General features: G+C 45.7%; 2 protein-coding genes across 4 annotated transcripts in view; both read right to left on the bottom strand.

Moving 5' to 3' along the window:
* Positions 1 to 90: 90 nt before the first annotated feature.
* SLC5A11 (solute carrier family 5 member 11) lies at positions 91 to 10,159 on the bottom strand. The gene is made up of 16 exons (XM_075285658.1): positions 9,820 to 10,159; positions 8,643 to 8,810; positions 8,233 to 8,304; positions 7,842 to 7,946; positions 5,373 to 5,432; positions 5,191 to 5,295; positions 4,364 to 4,469; positions 3,816 to 3,896; positions 3,389 to 3,594; positions 2,779 to 2,914; positions 2,505 to 2,612; positions 2,107 to 2,257; positions 1,605 to 1,773; positions 1,152 to 1,367; positions 933 to 1,068; positions 91 to 620 (listed from the first exon to the last, which is right to left on the bottom strand). Exons 2-16 carry the CDS (start codon positions 8,763 to 8,765, stop codon positions 412 to 414), a joined length of 1,983 nt encoding a protein of 660 aa, XP_075141759.1. The 5' UTR covers positions 8,766 to 8,810; positions 9,820 to 10,159; the 3' UTR covers positions 91 to 411.
* A 2,494-nt stretch (positions 10,160 to 12,653) lies between these two features.
* Positions 12,654 to 22,872, bottom strand: part of GRID2IP (Grid2 interacting protein) — a 58,976-nt gene continuing 48,757 nt past the window's right edge. For all 3 annotated transcript variants that reach the window (XM_075285556.1, XM_075285558.1, XM_075285557.1), the window contains 7 exons: positions 19,054 to 19,250; positions 18,576 to 18,731; positions 15,445 to 15,531; positions 14,717 to 14,846; positions 14,277 to 14,395; positions 13,501 to 13,665; positions 12,654 to 13,211 (listed from right to left, as the gene is read on the bottom strand). In XM_075285556.1, coding sequence (XP_075141657.1) covers positions 13,146 to 13,211; positions 13,501 to 13,665; positions 14,277 to 14,395; positions 14,717 to 14,846; positions 15,445 to 15,531; positions 18,576 to 18,731; positions 19,054 to 19,250 — 920 coding nt within the window. In that variant the 3' untranslated portion in view covers positions 12,654 to 13,145. The remainder of the gene's footprint in view (positions 13,212 to 13,500; positions 13,666 to 14,276; positions 14,396 to 14,716; positions 14,847 to 15,444; positions 15,532 to 18,575; positions 18,732 to 19,053; positions 19,251 to 22,872) is intronic.

Raw genomic sequence — 22,872 nt, forward strand, 5'->3', positions numbered from 1 at the left:
TGCCGTTAGCTCCCCCTAGTGGTGCTATCCGGTACATAAGAGCCATAGTTCATGTACTCTGACACTTTAGATTTATTTTCACGTTCCCAAACCAGAGTAACAGGATTTCCATAGATTAGGGGATCGTCCACCATCATGTGGACTTTGGAATAGTCCATTTGGGAGTGGGGGGGATATTTCCTATACTACTAAGCTGTTCTAGCGTTTGATCACATGATGTTGGATTCATGCCGCACGCCCTGCTCCGGGAGGTCATGGCGGAGGATCGCCAACCCTGCAGTCCCTGCCAGAAAACCGTAGTCCGGGGATGATGCTCTGCAGGACGACCTTTTACCTTGAGCCCTTCGCGTTCACATGACGGTAACGTGCTCGGCCCAAAAAGAACCCGGGCGAGACGCTGTGTGGTCTTGTTTAGCCAAAATAACCCCACATGAAGATGGCGGCGCTGGCGCAGACGAGGAGGTTGATGTTTAGGATCGTTTTCACCAGCGGCTTCTCGTAGAGCAAAACTTCAGGGTCTTCTAATGGGGGGGCCGAGGTCTCGTCCTGTTCGGAGTTCTTTTCCATCCCACATATCCAGAGTACGGCCTTCTTAATGCGCGTGGAGAGCGGCACGTCATCTGCAGAGTCAGGCGCGCAGGGATTTATAGATAATCATTTACATTCTATTTCATATAACGGTATATAAATGGCGCCTCCTACTGGTATATCAACTATAAAGGCTTTATACAGCGTCATGTCACTCTGACTACACAGATTGTGTTTCCCATGGAGACACATAGGTCTGCATAGGAGCTGTATACACAAACAGGTATGATCATTAAGAATCTGTCCACCAGGTGGCGCTGATATAACACACTATTTGGAATCTTGTTATTGTTTGTCCTGGGATACTATCATCCTTATTATTATCCACTTGGCAGACGTCTTACCTGCGGACTTGCTGCTTGCGTTGTCTGGGGCATTGGTCTCCACGGGGGTCTCCACCACGCTGTTCCTCTGGCCTTCTCTTATTTCCGGGCTCTCCACTTTCTTACTGTATCGTGTGAACCAGGTGAGGCGCGCGACCTTAAAGATAAAGCATGTGACATGTGACTGGGGCGGCTTTGGGATTCCTGGGTGAACTAGACTGGATCGGGAGGATTTCTTACCATTTCCTTTTTCGGGGGCTCTGTTATCAGACTGACGAACACCAGGACGATGAGGGTCAGCAGAGCGAGGATCATGGAGAAATACAGGTAGTGTATGTACTTCACCACCGCCGGCCGCGTGTCAGGCTGGTCACATTGGGGTGCTGTGTAGACAAAGTCCAATACCATGCGGATTACCCCGACCACCAACCCTATGGCCAGACCCCAGAATGCCCCCTGGAAGACAGAAGTTATTTACACCGTCATATGGGGGTCCCTAAAGTCATGGTGATATTCGGGAGGTGAGGGGGCCCATAATGGTGCAGATATCAACTGTTTGCTAGTGAACCTAATACTATGCCTCCTTCCCCCAAACCAAGGAATGAGCACCCCATAGAAAGGGGCCAAGTGCCCTCTGCACTGGAGACATGAAGACAGCCATGGACGCCTCTTCTGGGCTCGGCCATCTCTTACCTGTTCATTGGTCCGCTTCCAAAAGCAGCCGGCGATGAAGACGACGGCCACGGGGGGTTGTAAGTAGGAACTGATGGATTGGATGTAGATGAAGAGCTGACCGCCCTGGCTGGCCTGGACCAGGGGGATCCACAAGATGGAAACCACAACCAGCGCAAGCACAAAGACCCTGAAAGGAGAAGGACCTGTCACAATGAAGGCGCAGAGTCATCTGCCAGCAGCGTCTTATAGAGCAGACTGATGTGTATATATCTATACAAGTTACTTACATCATTACTTGTATGCTTAGGAGTCCAGTGGGCGGGCCTAATCAACAACTGACAGCTTCCTATCTCACTTGCTCCACCCACTGGACTCCTAAGCTAATAAAGCGGAGGGATATCCATGGATAAATGACGCGCTGCGCTGAATAACGTCCCATATATCAGTCCGCTCCGCCTGCTCTATAACATACTGCAGGTGACATGTTCCCTTTAAGTAGTAGACAGGCTGAGGGTCCTACCTCCCCACGATCATCAGCTCCCACTCTGTAGAGCGCGGACGGATGTGACGCCACAGATCCATGGTGAAAATGGTGCTGGCGCTATTAAAGATGGACGTCAGGGAGGACATGAGGGCGGCGATCATAACGGACATCATCAGACCCCGCAGGCCTAGGAGTAAAGGCAGACGGGCAGCGCAGGGTTAAAGGATTCCACAATTTATCTATAGCATATACATTCTGACAACCCATTTATGGATCTGTCACCCCAATCAGTATATACAGTAGCCCCTGAGTATATACAGAGCTGTCACTCAGTGTGAGTGGTGACTACTACTGCCCTATAGTAACCCTATATATTGCTGCACTCCATGCACAGTACAGGTGACCGTCCTCCATTGCTATAGAGGTTATGTTACCCATTGGCAGTAATTCGATCACCATCTTGGGGTACGCAATATCCGAACATCCCGACGGGTTCCCACAGATTTCTTTGCAGAGTTTCGGATCGGTGCACGCGACCTGGTCTGTAACAGGACAGATGAGAAGGACAATAGATGGGATCAATGAGATGGACCGAGATCCTCATAGGACACCCAATCTGTTAGAAATCTGGGGAAGGAACCCCCTCACTCTATAGATCAGTAGAGACCCAACTACCAGGTACCCCCAAAACTGTGAATGCGAATTTACCTGTGAAGAGGATCCTGCTGATCATTCCGGGCAGAACCATCATAAACAGGGGTAAGAACTTGATGTACGCCGCTAGCAGGGAGCCGCCCTTGGCGTGGGAGAGGTTCTTAGCTGACAGAGATCTCTGTACAATCACCTGGGGACACAGAGAAGATGGCCGATCACCAACCATGTAATCTGATCCAGGGTTATAGGTTAAGAAGACACCAATGTTATCAATCGCACAAGGTAGGATAGAGGACATTGTAACAGATTGGGGTCCAGAACCTTTGGGTTGGACCTTTGTAGAGTTGGTATATAGCTACTTCAGGCATATGTGCGGTGTACGGAGAAACTTCACTGACATGATAGAGAATAGAATTTTGTCTGCCTGCGGTCACCTCTAGGGGGAGCTCACTGCACATGGAATTATACAGCCAGTACTAGCCTATAAGACTCTGTGTGCAGTGAGCTCCCTCTAGTGGTGTCTACAGATATCTACTATGACAGGGTCACAGCTAGTAGGGGGAGCCCACTAGTCCTATAAAGGTCACCTGTCCTGTCCTGTATGTGGTTGTATCAGACCCTGCCCTTAAGGGGTCCACACCAAACTGAGCTGCCTCTTACTTACCTGATCCGTGCACCAGTACCAGAGAGATGGTATAGTCATCCCCACCAGGACCCCAGGCCAGGGCAGATCGGAGTACACGGGGTCTCTGAACAGGTGGAAGGCGTCCTCTCGGGGGAGCCCGCAGCTGCTGTTCTCTGTGTGACTTGATGGGATCGCAGTAAAATATTTTTCGTACAGAGCGGTATAACCTCCGACCTCTACGAAGCCTAAGAGAGGATTAACCAGATCAGCGCCGCAGGGTCCAGAATGATCTTTTCACAGCTGAAGGTTTGCTACATTGGGTCTCTTATAGATCCTAATAATTTGTTACAATGTATCATTCTAGTGTACAGAGTCACAGAGAGAATTCTACATGGGATACAAATGTCACGAACCCTCAGCTGTGAAAAGTCCAGGACAGGACTGTACATGGTCATTATATACTTACTGAAGGCCATGAGAATCAGAGCCCCGATGATCATGATGACGGTCTGCAGCGTGTCCGTATAGATGACCGCCGCCAGGCCGCCTACAAGGGAAACCAATACAAGTCATTCCTCCCAATCTTCCTGCCCTCTTAAGGGTTGTTTGCAGCGGTGACCCTACCCTGCTATAGAACCTATTAGGGACGGGGGCCCAGGGCTGTACTCCTGCAGTTTCTTGGCATAGATCTACTGTAGTTTCTTGTAACTGCCACTAGAGGGAGCTCAGTGTATAGAGAGTTTCCATTGAGTTGAATAGTAGCTGCATTACCTCGTATGTACTGAGCTCCCCCTAGTGGCGGCTGTTGGTAGTCAGTTTTTTCAGTTACTAGGTACAAGATACTGATGCTCCTTGTCTGGAGTAAATGCACCAAACAATATTGTGAATATTCAAATTGAACGTCAGACGCCATTTATATAGCAACAGTCTGAGCGGACATACTGGATTAGATCAGACATGGAGCCCCTTAGTATAATGGGGTATAATATGGCCCCTATGAGATGTCCCACTCACCGGCCACAGTGTAGATGGCAGTGATGACCAGTAATCCAATCACAGCCACATAGAGATCCCATTGGAGGGCCTGCTGGATAAATAGTGCACCGGCGTAGATGTCCACCTATGAAGGAAGCAAACAAGGGGGAGGTCTGTGGTGTCCATGAGTACAACCCATAAGATCCTGGTTAATGCCCTTAAGGTCAACCTGCTGCCCCTGATTAATTTCTTAATATCTCTTTATAGTGGTCACAGCTCCAAATCCATTGAAAATACATAAATGATATAAGTGCAGCTCCTGCAATCACCACTAGAGGGAGCTCAGGAGCCGGCTGCATACTGACTTATTATAAAGTGCAAGGGATAAACAGTATGCAGTAAACTGGTAGACTCCCCCTAGTGGTGACTGCAGGGAGAGAGAATGTTATCACTCAGTGCAGGGGATTTGGAACTCTGTATCAGTAAAATAAGGCCGCAATCACTGCAAAGATACAAGAAATTCCGCAGCTCAGGCTGTCAGACCTATAAACAACATGGCGGTACAAAATAGACAATCCCTTTAAGAAGGGTCACCAGTGCCAAAATAGTCAATGTCCCTCTTTGTCATCGGTGCCAACACTGCAGGAAGTTTGTACTCAGACCAGAAACACCCCCACTGACAGTAGTTTACTCTGCTGTGTGGGCGTGGCTTGTTCAGATATAGGTGTGGTCTATAGGGATGGGTGTGGTTTATTACTACAGGGTGTGGTTTTTTTGTCTCTTCATCCCATTGGCTCTTCAGTTGGTGAATACTGATCACATGATCTACGAGGTAATGATCGCCACGTCTTGGTTCTGGTACTTACAGAGATCTTGGTGAATATGTAGATGAACAGGTAGAGGATGGCGAGATAAATCTGGATACGTTTTCCTCCAAAGCGTTTCTGTAGATACTCGGGCATGGTGGTGACCTGGATATAAGACACGTACGTGAGACGCCATGACGGCAAACACACACGTCACATGACTATGTAATAGGATGTCTTACCCCAGCCGATAGATAGATAGGAAGGAAGAGCCAGGCCAAGACCAGGACGCAGAAGAGGCCCTGCCGGAACACGAGGGGTTAATGGGATAGACAATAAGAGGAACTTAGCAGATTTGGGTTTCCCCCTTACACTATATGTATACTGTGTGATCAGATATTTGCTACAATGTTTGGGGGGTTTTTAGATTTTTTTGTCATCTATATCGCCCCATCACATGACCACATGAGACCCCCGAGAGCGCCCCCTGCTCTGGAGGACCCAGCACGTCCTTATGTTACACAGACAGACCATTGACTTTACTTGGAAGGGTGTAATACTTAATTCCTCCTGTGTTGGCGCTGCAGGGAGACTATATACTGCCCGCAGATTATTTCATAGATTACAGCAGATTACCGGGAGTGTCGCAGCGGGGTCCTTACATAGATAAATAGATATTTTTGTTTTGTTTTTATTTCCCGATTCCACTGGAATAAACTGAATTTTGAATGCTGCTTTGGATGTGTTTGGAGTGAAATATGAAAGTCTCCCCCATTCAAACCAGAACATAAGTTAAATTTCCACAATGTCCAGCAGGTGGCGCCACCTATCAAGGATAATTATCTGCAGGAACACGTTCCAGTCCGCTGCATGTTGTAATGTAATCAGGGACTTGTTAACCTCATCCTGAATACTTGCCAAGTAGTGAAATCTGCTCGCAACACCCAATAGTGTAACAGATCAGTGCACAGGCGGGTCCACGGACTATTACCCAGCTCATAAACATTAACAGCCGTGACCAAGAGTGAGCCATACTACTATCATCTGCCTCATTACAGCTTCATATTAATTCCTGACCCCCACGCTGTCTATTTTTGGTTTATTCCATTCACATCTTGGGCCCCAGTGCCAAACTATTAAAGGACCCGACCTACCATGTGCCAGATGTAACACTGGTCTTCCTATGTAGCAGAGGGGCAATTACATGGCCTGGGAATAAAAGGATCTTCTATTAACCCTATAGCATATTACATATACAATATTATAAAGTCACCCTTATATGTTATACTTCAGAGCTGCATCCGAAATTGTACACTGTGACTGTACCAGCAGAATAGTGAGCGCAGCTCTGGGGTATAATACAGGATAAGTAACGTAATGTATGTACACAGTGATTGTACCAGCAGAATAGTGAGCGCAGCTCTGGAGTATAATACAGGATAAGTAACGTAATGTATGTACACAGGGTCTGCACCAGCAGAATAGTGAGCGCAGCTCTGGAGTATAATACAGGATAAGTAACGTAATGTATGTACACAGTGACTGTACCAGCAGAATAGTGAGCGCAGCTCTGGAGTATAATACAGGATAAGTAATGTAATGTATGTACACAGTGACTGCACCAGCAGAATAGTGAGTGCAGCTCTGGAGTATAATACAGGATAAGTAATGTAATGTATGTACACAGTGACTGTACCAGCAGAATAGTGAGCGCAGCTCTGGAGTATAATACAGGATAAGTAATGTAATGTATGTACACAGCGACTGTACCAGCAGAATAGTGAGCGCAGCTCTGGAGTATAATACAGGATAAGTAATGTAATGTATGTACACAGCGACTGTACCAGCAGAATAGTGAGCGCAGCTCTGGAGTATAATACAGGATAAGTAATGTAATGTATGTACACAGCGACTGTACCAGCAGAATAGTGAGCGCAGCTCTGGAGTATAATACAGGATAAGTAACGTAATGTATGTACACAGCGACTGCACCAGCAGAATAGTGAGCGCAGCTCTGGAGTATAATACAGGATAAGTAACGTAATGTATGTACACAGCGACTGCACCAGCAGAATAGTGAGCGCAGCTCTGGAGTATAATACAGGATAAGTAACGTAATGTATGTACACAGCGACTGCACCAGCAGAATAGTGAGCGCAGCTCTGGAGTATAATACAGGATAAGTAACGTAATGTATGTACACAGCGACTGCACCAGCAGAATAGTGAGCGCAGCTCTGGAGTATAATACAGGATAAGTAACGTAATGTATGTACACAGCGACTGCACCAGCAGAATAGTGAGCGCAGCTCTGGCGTATAATACAGGATAAGTAACGTAATGTATGTACACAGTGACTGTACCAGCAGAATAGTGAGCGCAGCTCTGGAGTATAATACAGGATAAGTAATGTAATGTATGTACACAGCGACTGCACCAGCAGAATAGTGAGCGCAGCTCTGGAGTATAATACAGGATAAGTAATGTAATGTATGTACACAGTGACTGCAGTATATATGTATATGGTGTCTAGAGTTAGTCTCGCTGCCTCTCCATTGTTACTTCTTTTAGGTTGGATGATTATCCGGATAGTCTCAGTAATCTCTGTGATGTCAGTTATACATTTCTATATCAGATCCTTCTTGCTGATGGTTTCCTCATACCTCCTGGTACAGGCGGGGTATTCCTGGCAGAGATAGGTGCTGTACTTACATTCCATTCATAGGCCGTCACCGCAATTCCAGAAGCTGCTCCTGATCCTGCCAGGCCGATGAAGTGTCCACTGCCCACGTTACTAGCAAATAAGGAGGCTCCTACCTGCGGACAGACATGACCGGTATACACGTGACTATATTATCTCTCAGAGCTGAGTAATTTAGCAAGCAATCTATTAACTATTATGAAACTACGCCTCTTTTGTTCTCTGGTTGTATCTGGTATTGCAGCAATGACTTAAATGACTGAGTTGCAATACCAGACATAGTCTATAGACATGAGGGGCGCTGTAACAACCTCTTTTAGGAAGTTACAGGTGTAATGAAAGAGTCCTGGATATCCAAATACTCTATAATATAAATCTTTATACCCGTAGATTGATACTTACAGGCCACCATACCATGTCCTTCCCTGCCAGAAAATAGCCCTTCACTGTGCTCCTCTTTGTGCGCCACATAGACTGTCGGGAAGAAAATAACATGTTATATGGGTGTCCAATACCAGAGATATAACCAGAGATATAACGAAATATCACTGACTAATTTTCTATCATTCTACCGTTTTGTGTTCACAGCTCCGGTGCAGATCTAAGTGTCTCCAATGGTTACAGACTACAAACAAAGTAGAAGAGAACGTAACACAAGACTGCAGGATCTGACTACACAAGGATTGTTTGTAGTCTGTAAGCATGGAGACACATAGGCCGGCAATACCATAGATTGACATGGTTGTCACCGTATACACCCCCGCCCCTATAGGCCAGCAAAACAGAATCGGAAGGTGCCGCCAGATCCTTACCCACACACCGACTCCCAGGACAAATACAAAGTACAGCACGAGCACCACAATGTCCACGACTTCCAGTGACTTCTTGGGGGATGCGTTCCCCGTCCCGTTATTCTGCGGGGTGGTGGTCTCCATTTTCCGGGGTATAAAGGTGATGATATGGGATAATCTACATCAAAGCTGCAAATTAGAGGAAGCAGGAAGATGAAACATTCACATCCGGAATTGCATCACAGTAAACAACAGGTTAATCTGCGCTCATTGTGTTGTAATCGGGTGAAAGTAGGTCAATAGGTGTGGCAGGGAAGTAGATATAGGGGATAGGGTGCAACCACGGAAATCACTACCAGAAACAGCGCCACCCTTGTTTATAGGATGTGTGTGGTACTGCAGCCCTGCCCATGTGACCTAAATAAGACCAAGTTGCATTACCAGACACCACCAATGGACAAGCTACCTTGTTGTATCTCCACTTGAAGATGTGTATTACAGAGCGGCGCCCCCTATTGGAGAAAACCCTTAACCTGCTAAAAGCTAAAGCCATATGGGAAAGCTGAGAATGGTAGCCTGTTACCAGTGAGCGCGCCTAGAAATATACCAGGCCTTTACTTTAAGGATACGGTCCACCATTCTGTTTCAGTTTCCTCTCTGTGTAGACTACCTCTGCTTTTCTAGCTCGATGTTATAATTCTACCTGCCTGAAGCCACCACTAGGGGGAGCTCACTGTGTATAGATTAATACAAGTACTAATCACAATGGGAGAAATATATATATAACTATATGCAGTGAGCTCCCTCTTGTGGTGGCTGCAGGTAGTCATTATGATAGTTCTAGGAGTAGCAGGGGCAGCAATTCACTGACAATGAATGGACGCTTTGTTCCTGACGCTGCATTATAGACATTTAAAGGAGAGGTTTCGGCCTCTGGGTGTAAATAAGAACACGTCCGTTCATTGACAGCAAGCAGATATCCTGAAGAAGGGTTATAGAATGACAACGTATAATGCTATATAATGTATATAGTCGCTGACTACAATCGTACACAACAGGTCTGTCATTGTTAGTGTGGACAATAGATAGTGCAGACTCCCCCCGTCCTGTCACATATGGTACATGCCCATAACAATGGAGGCCATTGTTGTGCAGACACCAGTGTTTGCCCGTCTCGTCTCTGTAAGTTGGTGCTTACCCAGTGCCTGCTGGATGCGTCTTCTCAGACCCGGGGCAGAAGGAGAAAGACGAGTAGACAGCAGAATTCCTTCAGATTTACATCTGGGGTCAAACTCCAAAGTGTCAGCCTGTGGTTAAACTGTAAGAATGGAGGTGTGGGGATCTCGCTGTACAACGCCACTGCCGCTGCTGCTGCTCAGGTACAGGTCGTGCCAGGCTGGCAGAAACTCAAGAGAGCTGGATCCTCCGCTGCCAACCAGAGAGGTGACATAGCCTTGAGGGAGGTGTCGCTCCTAATCACATGGCAATGGCTGAAATAGTTGTATAAACACGTCTGCTGTATAGTCACTTTATGTTGTAATAGATGGCGCAGCTTGTGGAGGGTTTGGAGCATTTATGTGACAGTCAGTGGATGATGCAGGTGGAGGTGCTGAACTATCCTGGTCCTCACCGCCACTGCTAGTGGAGCACATACTCCTACCTCACTGCTGACGTGCTCAGTGACAGATCTAATTGGATGGTATCATACAATCAGATTGGATGTCAATTCATATCAACATTTGTTACTCCAGTTGTGTTGCTATGATGTGTATATGAGGCTAACTGCGAACAGATTAAGTCTGGAATAATAAATGCTGAGATTAAAGTGGATCTTTCACTGCCAACTCCAACTCTTCCATCCTTCAATAGGTGGCGCTGCACTAATTCCAGTACAGTTGGAATTTTTTCTCTAGCCCCCACCAGCCCTGAGCAATCAGTGCTGTTAGTTTGCTCTTTACTGTCAAGTGGGCGGTCCTAGAGTATCTGCTCCAGTTCAGGACCACCCACCTGACAGTAGAGAGTTTCATTAGCATATTAGGTGCTGAAGCTAAAAACACTGATTGCTCAGGAATGGTGGGGGCTAGAGAAAAAAATTACAACTGTGCTGGAATCAGACCGGTACCGATAGAAGGATTCAGAGTTGGAGTTGGTGAGAGGATCCCTTTAAGACCGTCTATTACACCTGTCCCATTCTTTTCCCCTCTGGCGTCCGGTGCATCTTGTGTGGTCCATGTGCCACAGGCTGGTCTCTATGCTAGTATTAGAGGCTGGAGGAGATCTGAGCTGTTACTTTGGGTGCAAATACTGTTAAATCTTCACAAAAAGTGGTGCCATGTAGTATGGTGTATGTCCGTGCAACTTATATCACACATTGGATGCTATGAACTGATGTATAATGTATAAGTCTTCCCCTTACGCCTTTGTAGGGGTTTCGGAGCTCTGCATTAGATCACTATAGAGGAGTATTAAAGGGATTGTCCAGTCCTTTTTATTAGTGACCTGTCCAGCCCCCCGGACCCTCACGGTTTCTTACAGCAGCCATGCCATGTACTTCCAGCCTCACCCCATAGAAGTGAAAGGAAAAGGGTTGTAGTTACATCACATGGCCACTAGGATGGCGTGCAGTGTAAACAGTGAAGAGGGTCGCAGTTCTCGCACAAGCACCCCCAAGTGACCCCTTCCAACACCTGATCGGTAGGGGTGGGGGTCCTGGGTATTGGATCCCCTGACGGTCTATACTGAAGTCAGGTCATCAATACAAAGGAACTGGACAACCCCTTTAAGAAACTAAATAATGTTGGCCCTAACAATGGCGGATTATTTGCTTGTAGATGCTAACTATTCCATCCTTACTGTAATAAGCAATCTATACATGAACTGGTGAACATGTAGTAGGCTTAGACTTACCCAACAAGCAGAGCTGCAGTGTAAAGCATGGGGAAGCATCTGAGGAGGCAGCTTATAGACTACCACTGACTCCTATAGACAATGCAGCCTATGATAAATAGAAGCAGGTTTAAGGGTTTTGTCATCACATAGTAAGGGGTCTTCGAGGGGGTGACCTCTGGATACCATCAGCTACCCTGACATGACCTGGGGGACACTAGGGTGACCTATGGGTTATGTTCTAATGCCGGGTCAGCCCATTAGTCTAAGTCTGGTACCTAGACAAGCACAGCGGCCCGTTCCCAGTTGGGGTCCCGGTGGTCGGACCCCAGGATCAGCTGTGTATATTGTGGATGATATTACACACTTGGGTGTGTGACACGAGAAGGATGTTGATTCCCTTTATGTAAATTTCAGGTAATGCCACAGGTAGAATCACTCGTTGTGCCAGATACGAGCGAGGATGTGCCCATCGGTGCGGAGAGCTTCAGTGAGACATGAGACATTACACACACATAATAACTATAAGAGAGCAATTAAAGGAGCACTAGAAACTTACCAGCCCCGCACCGCGGCCAAAAACAACACGGTGAGAGCGTAACGTGACCACTCCTCAGGCCTGACCTCCGCCTGCCATCACTGAGACATAGGCACAAATAGGAGACTGATAAGACCTGGAGGAGCAGCCTTAAATTTGGAGAACTGTCCTAACACTTAGGCTAGGGCTACACGGCGACTTTGGACACGACCGCCGGTGCACGACCAAAGGCACTGAGTGGTCCGGCAACTCCTTCACTGATGTTAGTCTTATCAGACCCCATATATAACAGGTGGAGGTGCAAGGGAAATAAAATGTAAAAATCATTTATACTCACCTTATGTTACCTCTATTGGGTCTCCTCGCGGCGTCCATTGCGCCGTCTCTGCATCCTTGGCGCTCTCCTGTGATGCCATGACGCTCGGCGTGCCCACATATCTACATATAATATATGATAATATATCATTACTGTAGGAACCACAGTACAAAAATGCTAAAGATTTACCTTGCAGTACACGCCAACTGCCTCTAGGCGGAGTCACGGTCTTTGCCATAAAGCAACGTCTTATCCCAAAAAAAAAAATAAAATAAAATGACAGGAGAGGATGTGAAATGTAATAAATACGCATTTCTTTATTCCAGCAGTTAAATTCTGCAGCTTACAAGAAAGCATCGAAGAACTTCTGTGTAAAATTACACAATATATTTATAACATATATATTTCTATATTGGGGGAGCGGATTCATCTAGAACCTGCGGGGTAGCAGTGCCGAGTGTGCGTAAAGAAAGACTATTGGGCAGGGATTGGTCAGTGCTTTACAGTCCATCATGGGGGTCTGGTGGCGACATAAAGGGGGTGATTACATCTGGTCCTTCTCTATGGCGCCCCCTGGTGGGCAGCCTCTGGTTCTACCTTCCTCACATACGTAGGTGTTTGCGGCGCCGCACGCGGTATTGTCCAGGCGTTTTGCAGCCGCTCACATCTGGTGCTTCTGCCTCCTCTTCTGCAAAGCGAGATTTAGGCAGGGTGTCCAGGACGCGGGCTCCGGCTCGGCCGCTGGGGATCCAGGGCAAAAAATTGTCTCGCCGTGGTCGTGTCCTTACCAGACGGGCATTGTCCCTGGGGGGAGCTGTGCGTCACCTGACTGAAGGTCACCAAAGGCTTTCTGGATGAAAGGGAAATAGAAAGTTAAGGGGTTAATTATTTTACCTATAGTCATGACTATGCTGTAAAGCAGATCACTAAATGCTGTTAACAGAGCAGACAAGATGGCCACCCCCATAATCATGGACAGAATATACAACACAAAGGCTGTCCATGTTTCCAACCTCTGGATACACGACAGTTCCCACTGACACCAAGCAGAGGCGCTATCCTTGGTGATCGGATTACGGCTTCCATGTTAGTAAGGATACCGGTTGGGATGGTGGATCTGTTCTACAGCGATGTCTTACCTCAAACTTGTTGATAAAATCAGCAAATATCCCAAAGAAAGCCTCGGTGGTGGAGCCCTTGGGATCCTCCCCAAAGTAGGAGCAGACCTTAAAGAAATCCTCCATGGCCCGATGCTGCACCGTGTCCAGACTCTGCATACAAGGGAATGTGTTCTCAAGGAATGTCTGAGGAGCGGGGTTAAGGAGGCTTACAATGAGATCGGAGACCTTATAATCACACAAAGCCCATGTTACATGGGTGACGTGACCCTCAGAGTACTATGAAGGGATGGAAAAGAAGAGAGATGGCAGCAGAGACGAGCCATGAGTTGTATATTTACTTAAGGAGACCCTCCAGACGTATAGGTCCTTTAATACACATTAAAAATGTGAAAACCATTTTCTAATACCTCATTCCTGGGCTGAGATATGATTCTTTTAAGTTACAGGCCCATAGCCTGAGGCTGCACTACTGAGAGAGTCTGAGGACAGCACTTCTTCCTCTTCTGTCAGGTGCCATGTGGTGATTTGGATCCATTATTGTCTCTAGGACACTGCATCTGACAGAATTTAGGGATTTGGATAGGTTATTATGAGAATCTCTCAGTAGTGCAGCCTCAGGCTTTGGGCCTCTACATTCAAACAATCATATCTCAGCGTAGAAATAAGATATTAAAAAACGGTTTTCATGTTATTGATGTACATTAAAGGAACGGTTCTACAGACTATGATATACTGGCATTGCAGTCTTTATTCACGTGTGACCCTGAGTCAGTGCTTGTATATAGGGTGGATACACTCATAGTGAGAGGGAACTTGTCCTCATGGGAGCTCGACATCCGGCTGCAAGCATTTTTAATCTCCTGGATAGTCACATGTAGGTCACTCAGGTCGGCGGTAAGTGACCTCTGGTTTACTGGAGACAAAAACAGAGCTCATATCAGTCATTGGTCAGACACCCAACAAGGCAGATTTGGAGTAACCCAGTCTCTAATTATCTCTATGTGCAGTAGTAATACCTCCTCCCTCTATACACCTATCACAAATTCTCAGCTCCCCCTCACACAGTGAAATTAAATGATAAAATTCTGCCTAACAGCCACCACCACTAGGGGGAGCTCATTGCCTATGGATTCATACCGCTGCTATTAAACTCATTGAGACTGGTATAAAAGTCTAAGGAGTGAGCTCCACCTTGTGGTAGCTGCAGAACACCACACCGCTGAGGACAGACTACCTTTGGCAGCGAGAGGCACAGTGGGGAGATCCTTGGCAAAGCTTAGCAACTCGGGGAAATGCTGACTGAGGGATTTGGCGAGTATGTGCAAAAAGGTGAACTTCCCATCGACTGTCTTTGTGGTGTTGAGCTGTGGAGACATGTAAAATAAGTCAGATACAGTGAGGAAAGAAAATTGTACTTGGAAACCATCAACAAGTTGGCATTTACATCAGATTTACGGTGTCCAGAATGTGGATCTGTATAACTATATGGAGAGAGCTCCCTCTTGTGGTGGCTCCAGTATGACAGGGCCCGGCGCTACCTTGGTGCATCTTATTATGAAAATGGATCAGCAATGAGCCTGCTTGTTGACAGTTTCCATATAGGTATGGATGTTTTCTAAACTGTACTGTAAGTGAAACTATTATGTAAGAAGGAATGAAGAAATACGCCGGATGTTATCATCGATGATCACAATGACAGGCGGAGCTTAAAGGGGTTGTCCAGAAGTGATTGTTTATGACCTGCTGATGGTATCTGAGATGCAGTCCCAATGCCAGGACTTTTAATAGGGACCAGAGTTGCTTCGGACCCCATATTGTGTATGGTAAGGGCGTCAGAAGTAGCCTGTCGCCCCCATTGATCAGATATTTATGGTCTAAGGATAGGCTATAAAAAAATAATTCCTGGACAATCCCTTTAAATATGACCTCTTAAAGGGGTGAGACGTAGGAGACTCGCAGTACCTCTGTTAGAAAGTTAATCTTGAATCCAGTCGTCCTGTTAGTTTTGGGTTGCCCATCGTTCAGGTAGTTTCCCATAGCGAGAACAAACTGTAACGACAACGTATATAACGTCATATAACGCGCCACTAGTCTGATATACAATGATATAGGTGTCAGAATCTCCTGCACTGTACACATAGCACACAAATAGTCATGTAATAGTCATGTAATATCATCTGATGAGGACAGTGGCATCAACTCCAAAATGTAAAGACGGCATGGAGACACATAGGCCTACATAGGAGCTGTATACACCAAACGGTTACTTTTTCATTTTTGCAGAGTTGCTTTGTTTCCTAGTTCGGATAAGATAGTAAAAGAAGTTACAAACGTCTCCACGGCCCATCAGGCAGCTCCAAAACAGGGGACTCATTTCGAAACTTGGGCCCCCCCTGGCCGTGCGGTGACACTCCGTACAGGAGCGGCGGCGGAGGTGACAGATGGAGGAGGCGACTTACACGGACAATGTGCTGACTTGAGGAACAAGTCTCATTACAGCAGAACTTCTACCTCCCCCAGAAGGCGCTCGCCCAGTTAATTGTTACCCGCCTGCCCGCTTCTTCCAGTCGTCTCAGCAAGATTCCTCAATGTTATGAATCACTCCAAGGAGACAAAGCTCCACAGCGCAGCGTAAATGCCAGGGCGTAAATAAGTGACTAGCGACGGGCACACAGCAATATTACTCACAGGTTTCGGCCCAAATGGTGCCCTAGGTGGGAAGTAGTTTGGGGGCTTAAATAGACCTAAATATGAGGGATGGCGGTGCAGGCACAATGTCGCCTCTGCTACATTCACTGTCATCCTCTCCTGCGCAGTGTGCTAATGTATGAGCTGTCAAGGATTGTGGGGGAAGAGATAATAAGACACACATAATAATAAATCATTGAACGCTCCTTGAAATGATCCCTCACACTAATATTCGGGTTATCCCCCCTTTAATTCTTAATTTTACCAATTTTAGAAAGTCCCCTCAACCAAAGATTATTTAGATCTTTGGGATATATATCGGATCCTGCTGTCCTGATGATGAGCGATCACCTGTAATCTGTGTTTGCCTAACCCACAGCGCCCCCACAGGAGAAGTGAAGCATTACAAATTGCCCACTGATAGTAATAGGCTGTTTATGTGATACAAGGACGTGCCATGAAGGTGAGATGGGGCAGAGCAGTGGGCAGGTGCAATAGTGTAGAGTACAGGGAGAAGTCTGTCTATCATAGTCTCATCATGGTGGCACCTGAAGGTGTGTAGGATTAGGTGCCACCTATTCACATGTCATCTATGAGGGATCTGTGAGAACGGGTTACACTTGGATAAACTTCTCACAGGTGTGTAAGACATGTCCGCCTGAATATGAACTAACCGTTTCTCTGCCCTAAACCACTAGGGACACCAGGCTTCATTTATGGCCTATTCTGAGACTCATCCATCAATCCCCTTAAAACAGCCTTAAAGTTACACAATACAATTGTGTCTGCCACCACTAGGGGGAGCTCACTGCATACAGATGTATACACACTCATTCCCAATAAATCTACATGCAGTAAAATCCTATGCTGTCCCTAGTGGTGGCTGTTTTTATAGCAGTGTGATGGGATAGCAGGGAATTTGGAAAACAAGGCTCAGACCCCTCTATATGAAAAGATTCAGCCATGAATGTTGGACATAACAAAAGACGTGATGTTGAAAGGTGGGCACTGAAGCCGGCAGCACATGGCACCCTGCGCTTCCCTATTAAGTATAGGATTGTAGCCTGCGGGGAGGACTCGACTGGTAATAATAGAGTGTTTTAGTAAGACATGACAGGCATGCAGCTGCCGCGCCGCTCGGTGAGGGGCTGCCCGCTCGCTGCCAGTACTGATCATTCAGTAGCCGGCATCCCTCCTACACACCCCAATACTAGTATACCTTATCTGCGGGCGCACACATACACCTCAGAAAGGTCAATACATCCTAAGACGAAGCGTCATCACCTGTATGACTCCTGACACTGTCTAAACCTTCACGACCTGGCTGGTGTAGTCGCCGCCCTGCCTGTCAGGTACTACCGGGTTGATAAAACTTCTGTTTTACTGCCCGATGTTCATAAAGAAGCCATTAATTGTCATTTACTGCAACGTTCTATAAACTATATTGATCCTGAAAGTAAAAGATGCTGAATATGCAATGTCCGCGGCGTTACTAAGACGTAGGCGGGGGAAGGGATTATTGCTGTAAGAGCTGACTACGGTATATTGTGTCTGAGAAGCTCCAATTACTGACCCAGGAGAGGAGCCGGGGCTAGACAAGGTAAGAAAAAGCTAAAATAATCTAAAATTTGGCTCAATGATGTCATTACCTTATTCTGGCAGCATGCTGCTGGTCATACCGCCATACCGTACACTGTCTAGTTATATATATTTATATGGTGTATACAGGGCCCAAATAATAACATCATAAGGAGACAAAGGAGCCCTGGCCAATACATAAACCCAACATGGCAATGCCTACCAACGCACCCGTGAGGGGGCTGAGCAAAACTAAATAGCCCTGAGGACTTAGGGATTGGCTGCGGACACACTAGCAGGTGAGAGGGCGAGTGTAGGCACCCTACAGCGGCAACAGTAATTAGAATCCAAAAGCAAAGGCTGCACCCGGGGGTGTCAGAGACCAGCGCCAGCAGCCAGTGAGGACGAGGCAGGGGCTATGGTGAGGCATGAGAGCGTCGGCAGACAAGAGTTTACCAAAAGAAACTGAAAAGTTATTAAAAAAAATATTTTCTATCTTACTACTATGCAGAGATATAATAATTTTAAAATACAGGCCTAAAGCCTGAGGCTGCACTACTGAAGACAACAGGTCTACACCCCCAGTCCTAGATTCACCCTCCCTGGGTTATAAAGTACCAGCTGTGTAGTATATGTGGGTACATAGATGATGTATTTGTGGTTTGGATCCACATAAAGTCTTCACAGAACTTGGAGGACACGTCCGTCAGAATCTCTCAGTAGTGCAGCCTCAGAGGAAAAATATGACATCATCCGGGGCCTGTAATATCATGGTAATAGCATACAATACAGCGCGGCCATGATGGGATGTTAGGTCATCAGCTCACCTCCAGGATCTTCGCCAGCTTCTTGCTGTTCCTCAGCTCAGCAGAGGCCTTAAGGACACAGTCACAGCTGGCCCGGATCTCTTCTGTCTTCTCCTGCAAGGTGCTCTTGAAGAGGAGACTTCTCAGACGCATCTTGTACTCTGGAACTTGCATCATCTGCAGATGGGGCAAGAAAATCAGGGAATCTGTTGTTATAAAGGACTTTATCAATGATGGGGTCAAAAAGCTGGGACCAAGTGGTCCTGGAAGTATTTCCAACATCAGAGATCCTCAGACTAATCTTATGGCCCATCTCAGGACCCTCTGTATACCCATGTGAGACGACTGCATTAGCTGAGAGCTGTGAAATATGATCACTAGTGCAAATAGCCTGGAGTACAGTGCCCAGTATACAGGACCGGTGCCAAGGGTGGAGGAGCTAATCTCTGGATGATAAGATCCTAAAAGCACAGTAGAGCCCCCTCTGCTGTTCACATACCTGCAGTGCAAACTGGTCAGGCTCGCCCAGCTTGCTGGGACTCCCAGTATAGGCCTGAAAATGCTTCCTCTCCTCTTCATCGGGTGCATAGAGCAAAAGCTGCTTAATATGTGAGGGCTCCAGCCTCTCATTCTCCATTGTCATCAGTATGTGTCGCAGCTCCTGGTGCGTGAGCTTTAAGTGTGCAATCAGGATAGCTGGAAAACAAGGTGCACGCTCACACCACCATACTTGTACTGATCCTGAGTCACATCCTGTATTATACTCCAGAGCCGCATTCACTATTCTGCTGGTGCAGTCACTGTGTACATACATTACATTACTTATCCTGTATTATACTCCAGAGCTGCGCTCACTATTCTGCTGGTACAGTCACTGTGTACATACATTACATTACTTATCCTGTATTATACTCCAGAGCTGCGCTCACTATTCTGCTGGTACAATCACTGTGTACATACATTACATTACTTATCCTGTATTATACTCCAGAGCTGTGCTCACTATTCTGCTGGTGCAGTCACTGTGTACATACATTACATTACTTATCCTGTATTATACTCCAGAGCTGCGCTCACTATTCTGCTGGTACAGTCACTGTGTACATACATTACATTACTTATCCTGTATTATACTCCAGAGCTGTGCTCACTATTCTGCTGGTGCAGTCACTGTGTACATACATTACATTACTTATCCTGTATTATACTCCAGAGCTGCACTCACTATTCTGCTGGTACAGTCACTGTGTACATACATTACATTACTTATCCTGTACTGATCCTTAGTTATATCCTGTATTATACTCCAGAGCTGCACTCACTATTCTGCTGGTGCAGTCACTGTGTACATACATTACATTACTTATCCTGTATTATACTCCAGAGCTGCACTCACTATTCTGCTGGTACAGTCACTGTGTACATACATTACATTACTTATCCTGTATTATACTCCAGAGCTGCACTCACTATTCTGCTGGTGCAGTCACTGTGTACATACATTACATTACTTATCCTGTATTATACTCCAGAGCTGCACTCACTATTCTGCTGGTACAGTCACTGTGTACATACATTACATTACTTATCCTGTATTATACTCCAGAGCTGCGCTCACTATTCTGCTGGTACAGTCACTGTGTACATACATTACATTACATTAGTTATCCTGTATTATACTCCAGAGCTGCGCTCACTATTCTGCTGGTGCAGTCACTGTGTACATACATTACTTATCCTGTATTATACTCCAGAGCTGCGCTCACTATTCTGCTGGTACAGTCACTGTGTACATACATTACATTACTTATCCTGTATTATACTCCAGAGCTGCGCTCACTATTCTGCTGGTACAGTCACTGTGTACATAAATTACATTACTTATCCTGTATTATACTCCAGAGCTGCGCTCACTATTCTGCTGGTACAGTCACTGTGTACATACATTACATTACTTATCCTGTATTATACTCCAGAGCTGCGCTCACTATTCTGCTGGTATAGTCACTGTGTACATACATTACATTACTTATCCTGTATTATACTCCAGAGCTGCGCTCACTATTCTGCTGGTGCAGTCACTGTGTACATACATTACATTACTTATCCTGTACTGATCCTTAGTTATATCCTGTATTATACTCCAGAGCTGCACTCACTATTCTGCTGGTGCAGTCACTGTGTACATACATTACATTACTTATCCTGTATTATACTCCAGAGCTGCGCTCACTATTCTGCTGGTGCAGTCACTGTGTACATACATTACATTACTTATCCTGTATTATACTCCAGAGCTGCGCTCACTATTCTGCTGGTACAGTCACTGTGTACATACATTACATTACTTATCCTGTATTATACTCCAGAGCTGCGCTCACTATTCTGCTGGTATAGTCACTGTGTACATACATTACATTACTTATCCTGTATTATACTCCAGAGCTGCGCTCACTATTCTGCTGGTGCAGTCACTGTGTACATACATTACATTACTTATCCTGTACTGATCCTTAGTTATATCCTGTATTATACTCCAGAGCTGCACTCACTATTCTGCTGGTGCAGTCACTGTGTACATACATTACATTACTTATCCTGTATTATACTCCAGAGCTGCACTCACTATTCTGCTGGTACAGTCACTGTGTACATACATTACATTACTTATCCTGTATTATACTCCAGAGCTGCACTCACTATTCTGCTGGTGCAGTCACTGTGTACATACATTACATTACTTATCCTGTATTATACTCCAGAGCTGCACTCACTATTCTGCTGGTACAGTCACTGTGTACATACATTACATTACTTATCCTGTATTATACTCCAGAGCTGCGCTCACTATTCTGCTGGTACAGTCACTGTGTACATACATTACATTACTTATCCTGTATTATACTTCAGAGCTGCGCTCACTATTCTGCTGGTACAGTCACTGTGTACATACATTACATTACTTATCCTGTATTATACTCCAGAGCTGCGCTCACTATTCTGCTGGTGCAGTCACTGTGTACATACATTACATTACTTATCCTGTATTATACTCCAGAGCTGCGCTCACTATTCTGCTGGTACAGTCACTGTGTACATACATTACATTACTTATCCTGTATTATACTCCAGAGCTGCGCTCACTATTCTGCTGGTGCAGTCACTGTGTACATACATTACATTACTTATCCTGTATTATACTCCAGAGCTGCACTCACTATTCTGCTGGTGCAGTCACTGTGTACATACATTACATTACTTATCCTGTATTATACTCCAGAGCTGCACTCACTATTCTGCTGGTGCAGTCACTGTGTACATACATTACATTACTTATCCTGTATTATACTCCAGAGCTGCGCTCACTATTCTGCTGGTATAGTCACTGTGTACATACATTACATTACATATCCTGTATTATACCCCAGAGCTGCACTCACTATTCTGCTGGTACAGTCACTGTGTACATACATTACATTACTTATCCTGTATTATACTCCAGAGCTGCGCTCACTATTCTGCTGGTGCAGTCACTGTGTACATACATTACATTACTTATCCTGTATTATACTCCAGAGCTGCGCTCACTATTCTGCTGGTACAGTCACTGTGTACATACATTACATTACTTATCCTGTATTATACTCCAGAGCTGCGCTCACTATTCTGCTGGTGCAGTCACTGTGTACATACATTACATTACTTATCCTGTATTATACTCCAGAGCTGCACTCACTATTCTGCTGGTGCAGTCACTGTGTACATACATTACATTACTTATCCTGTATTATACTCCAGAGCTGCACTCACTATTCTGCTGGTACAGTCACTGTGTACATACATTACATTACTTATCCTGTATTATACTCCAGAGCTGCGCTCACTATTCTGCTGGTGCAGTCACTGTGTACATACATTACATTACTTATCCTGTATTATACTCCAGAGCTGCACTCACTATTCTGCTGGTGCAGTCACTGTGTACATACATTACATTACTTATCCTGTATTATACTCCAGAGCTGCACTCACTATTCTGCTGGTGCAGTCACTGTGTACATACATTACATTACTTATCCTGTATTATACTCCAGAGCTGCGCTCACTATTCTGCTGGTATAGTCACTGTGTACATACATTACATTACATATCCTGTATTATACCCCAGAGCTGCACTCACTATTCTGCTGGTACAGTCACTGTGTACATACATTACATTACTTATCCTGTATTATACTCCAGAGCTGCGCTCACTATTCTGCTGGTACAGTCACTGTGTACATACATTACATTACTTATCCTGTATTATACTCCAGGG

Source organism: Leptodactylus fuscus, chromosome 8 (genome assembly GCF_031893055.1).
Source record: "Leptodactylus fuscus isolate aLepFus1 chromosome 8, aLepFus1.hap2, whole genome shotgun sequence".
Lineage (NCBI taxonomy): Eukaryota > Metazoa > Chordata > Amphibia > Anura > Leptodactylidae > Leptodactylus > Leptodactylus fuscus.

What these genes read in the sequence shown, in the direction of transcription:
- SLC5A11 (XM_075285658.1), bottom strand. Translation starts at nt 8,765, where the DNA reads ATGGAGACCACCACCCCGCAGAATAACGGGACGGGGAACGCATCCCCC. An exon ending in AGGACATGGTATGGTGGCCT is followed by an intron (nt 7,947 to 8,232) that starts GTAAGTATCAAT and finishes GTCTGTCCGCAG; the next exon opens with GTAGGAGCCTCCTTATTTGC. An exon ending in GAGCTGATGATCGTGGGGAG is followed by an intron (nt 1,774 to 2,106) that starts GTAGGACCCTCA and finishes TTCTCCTTTCAG; the next exon opens with GGTCTTTGTGCTTGCGCTGG.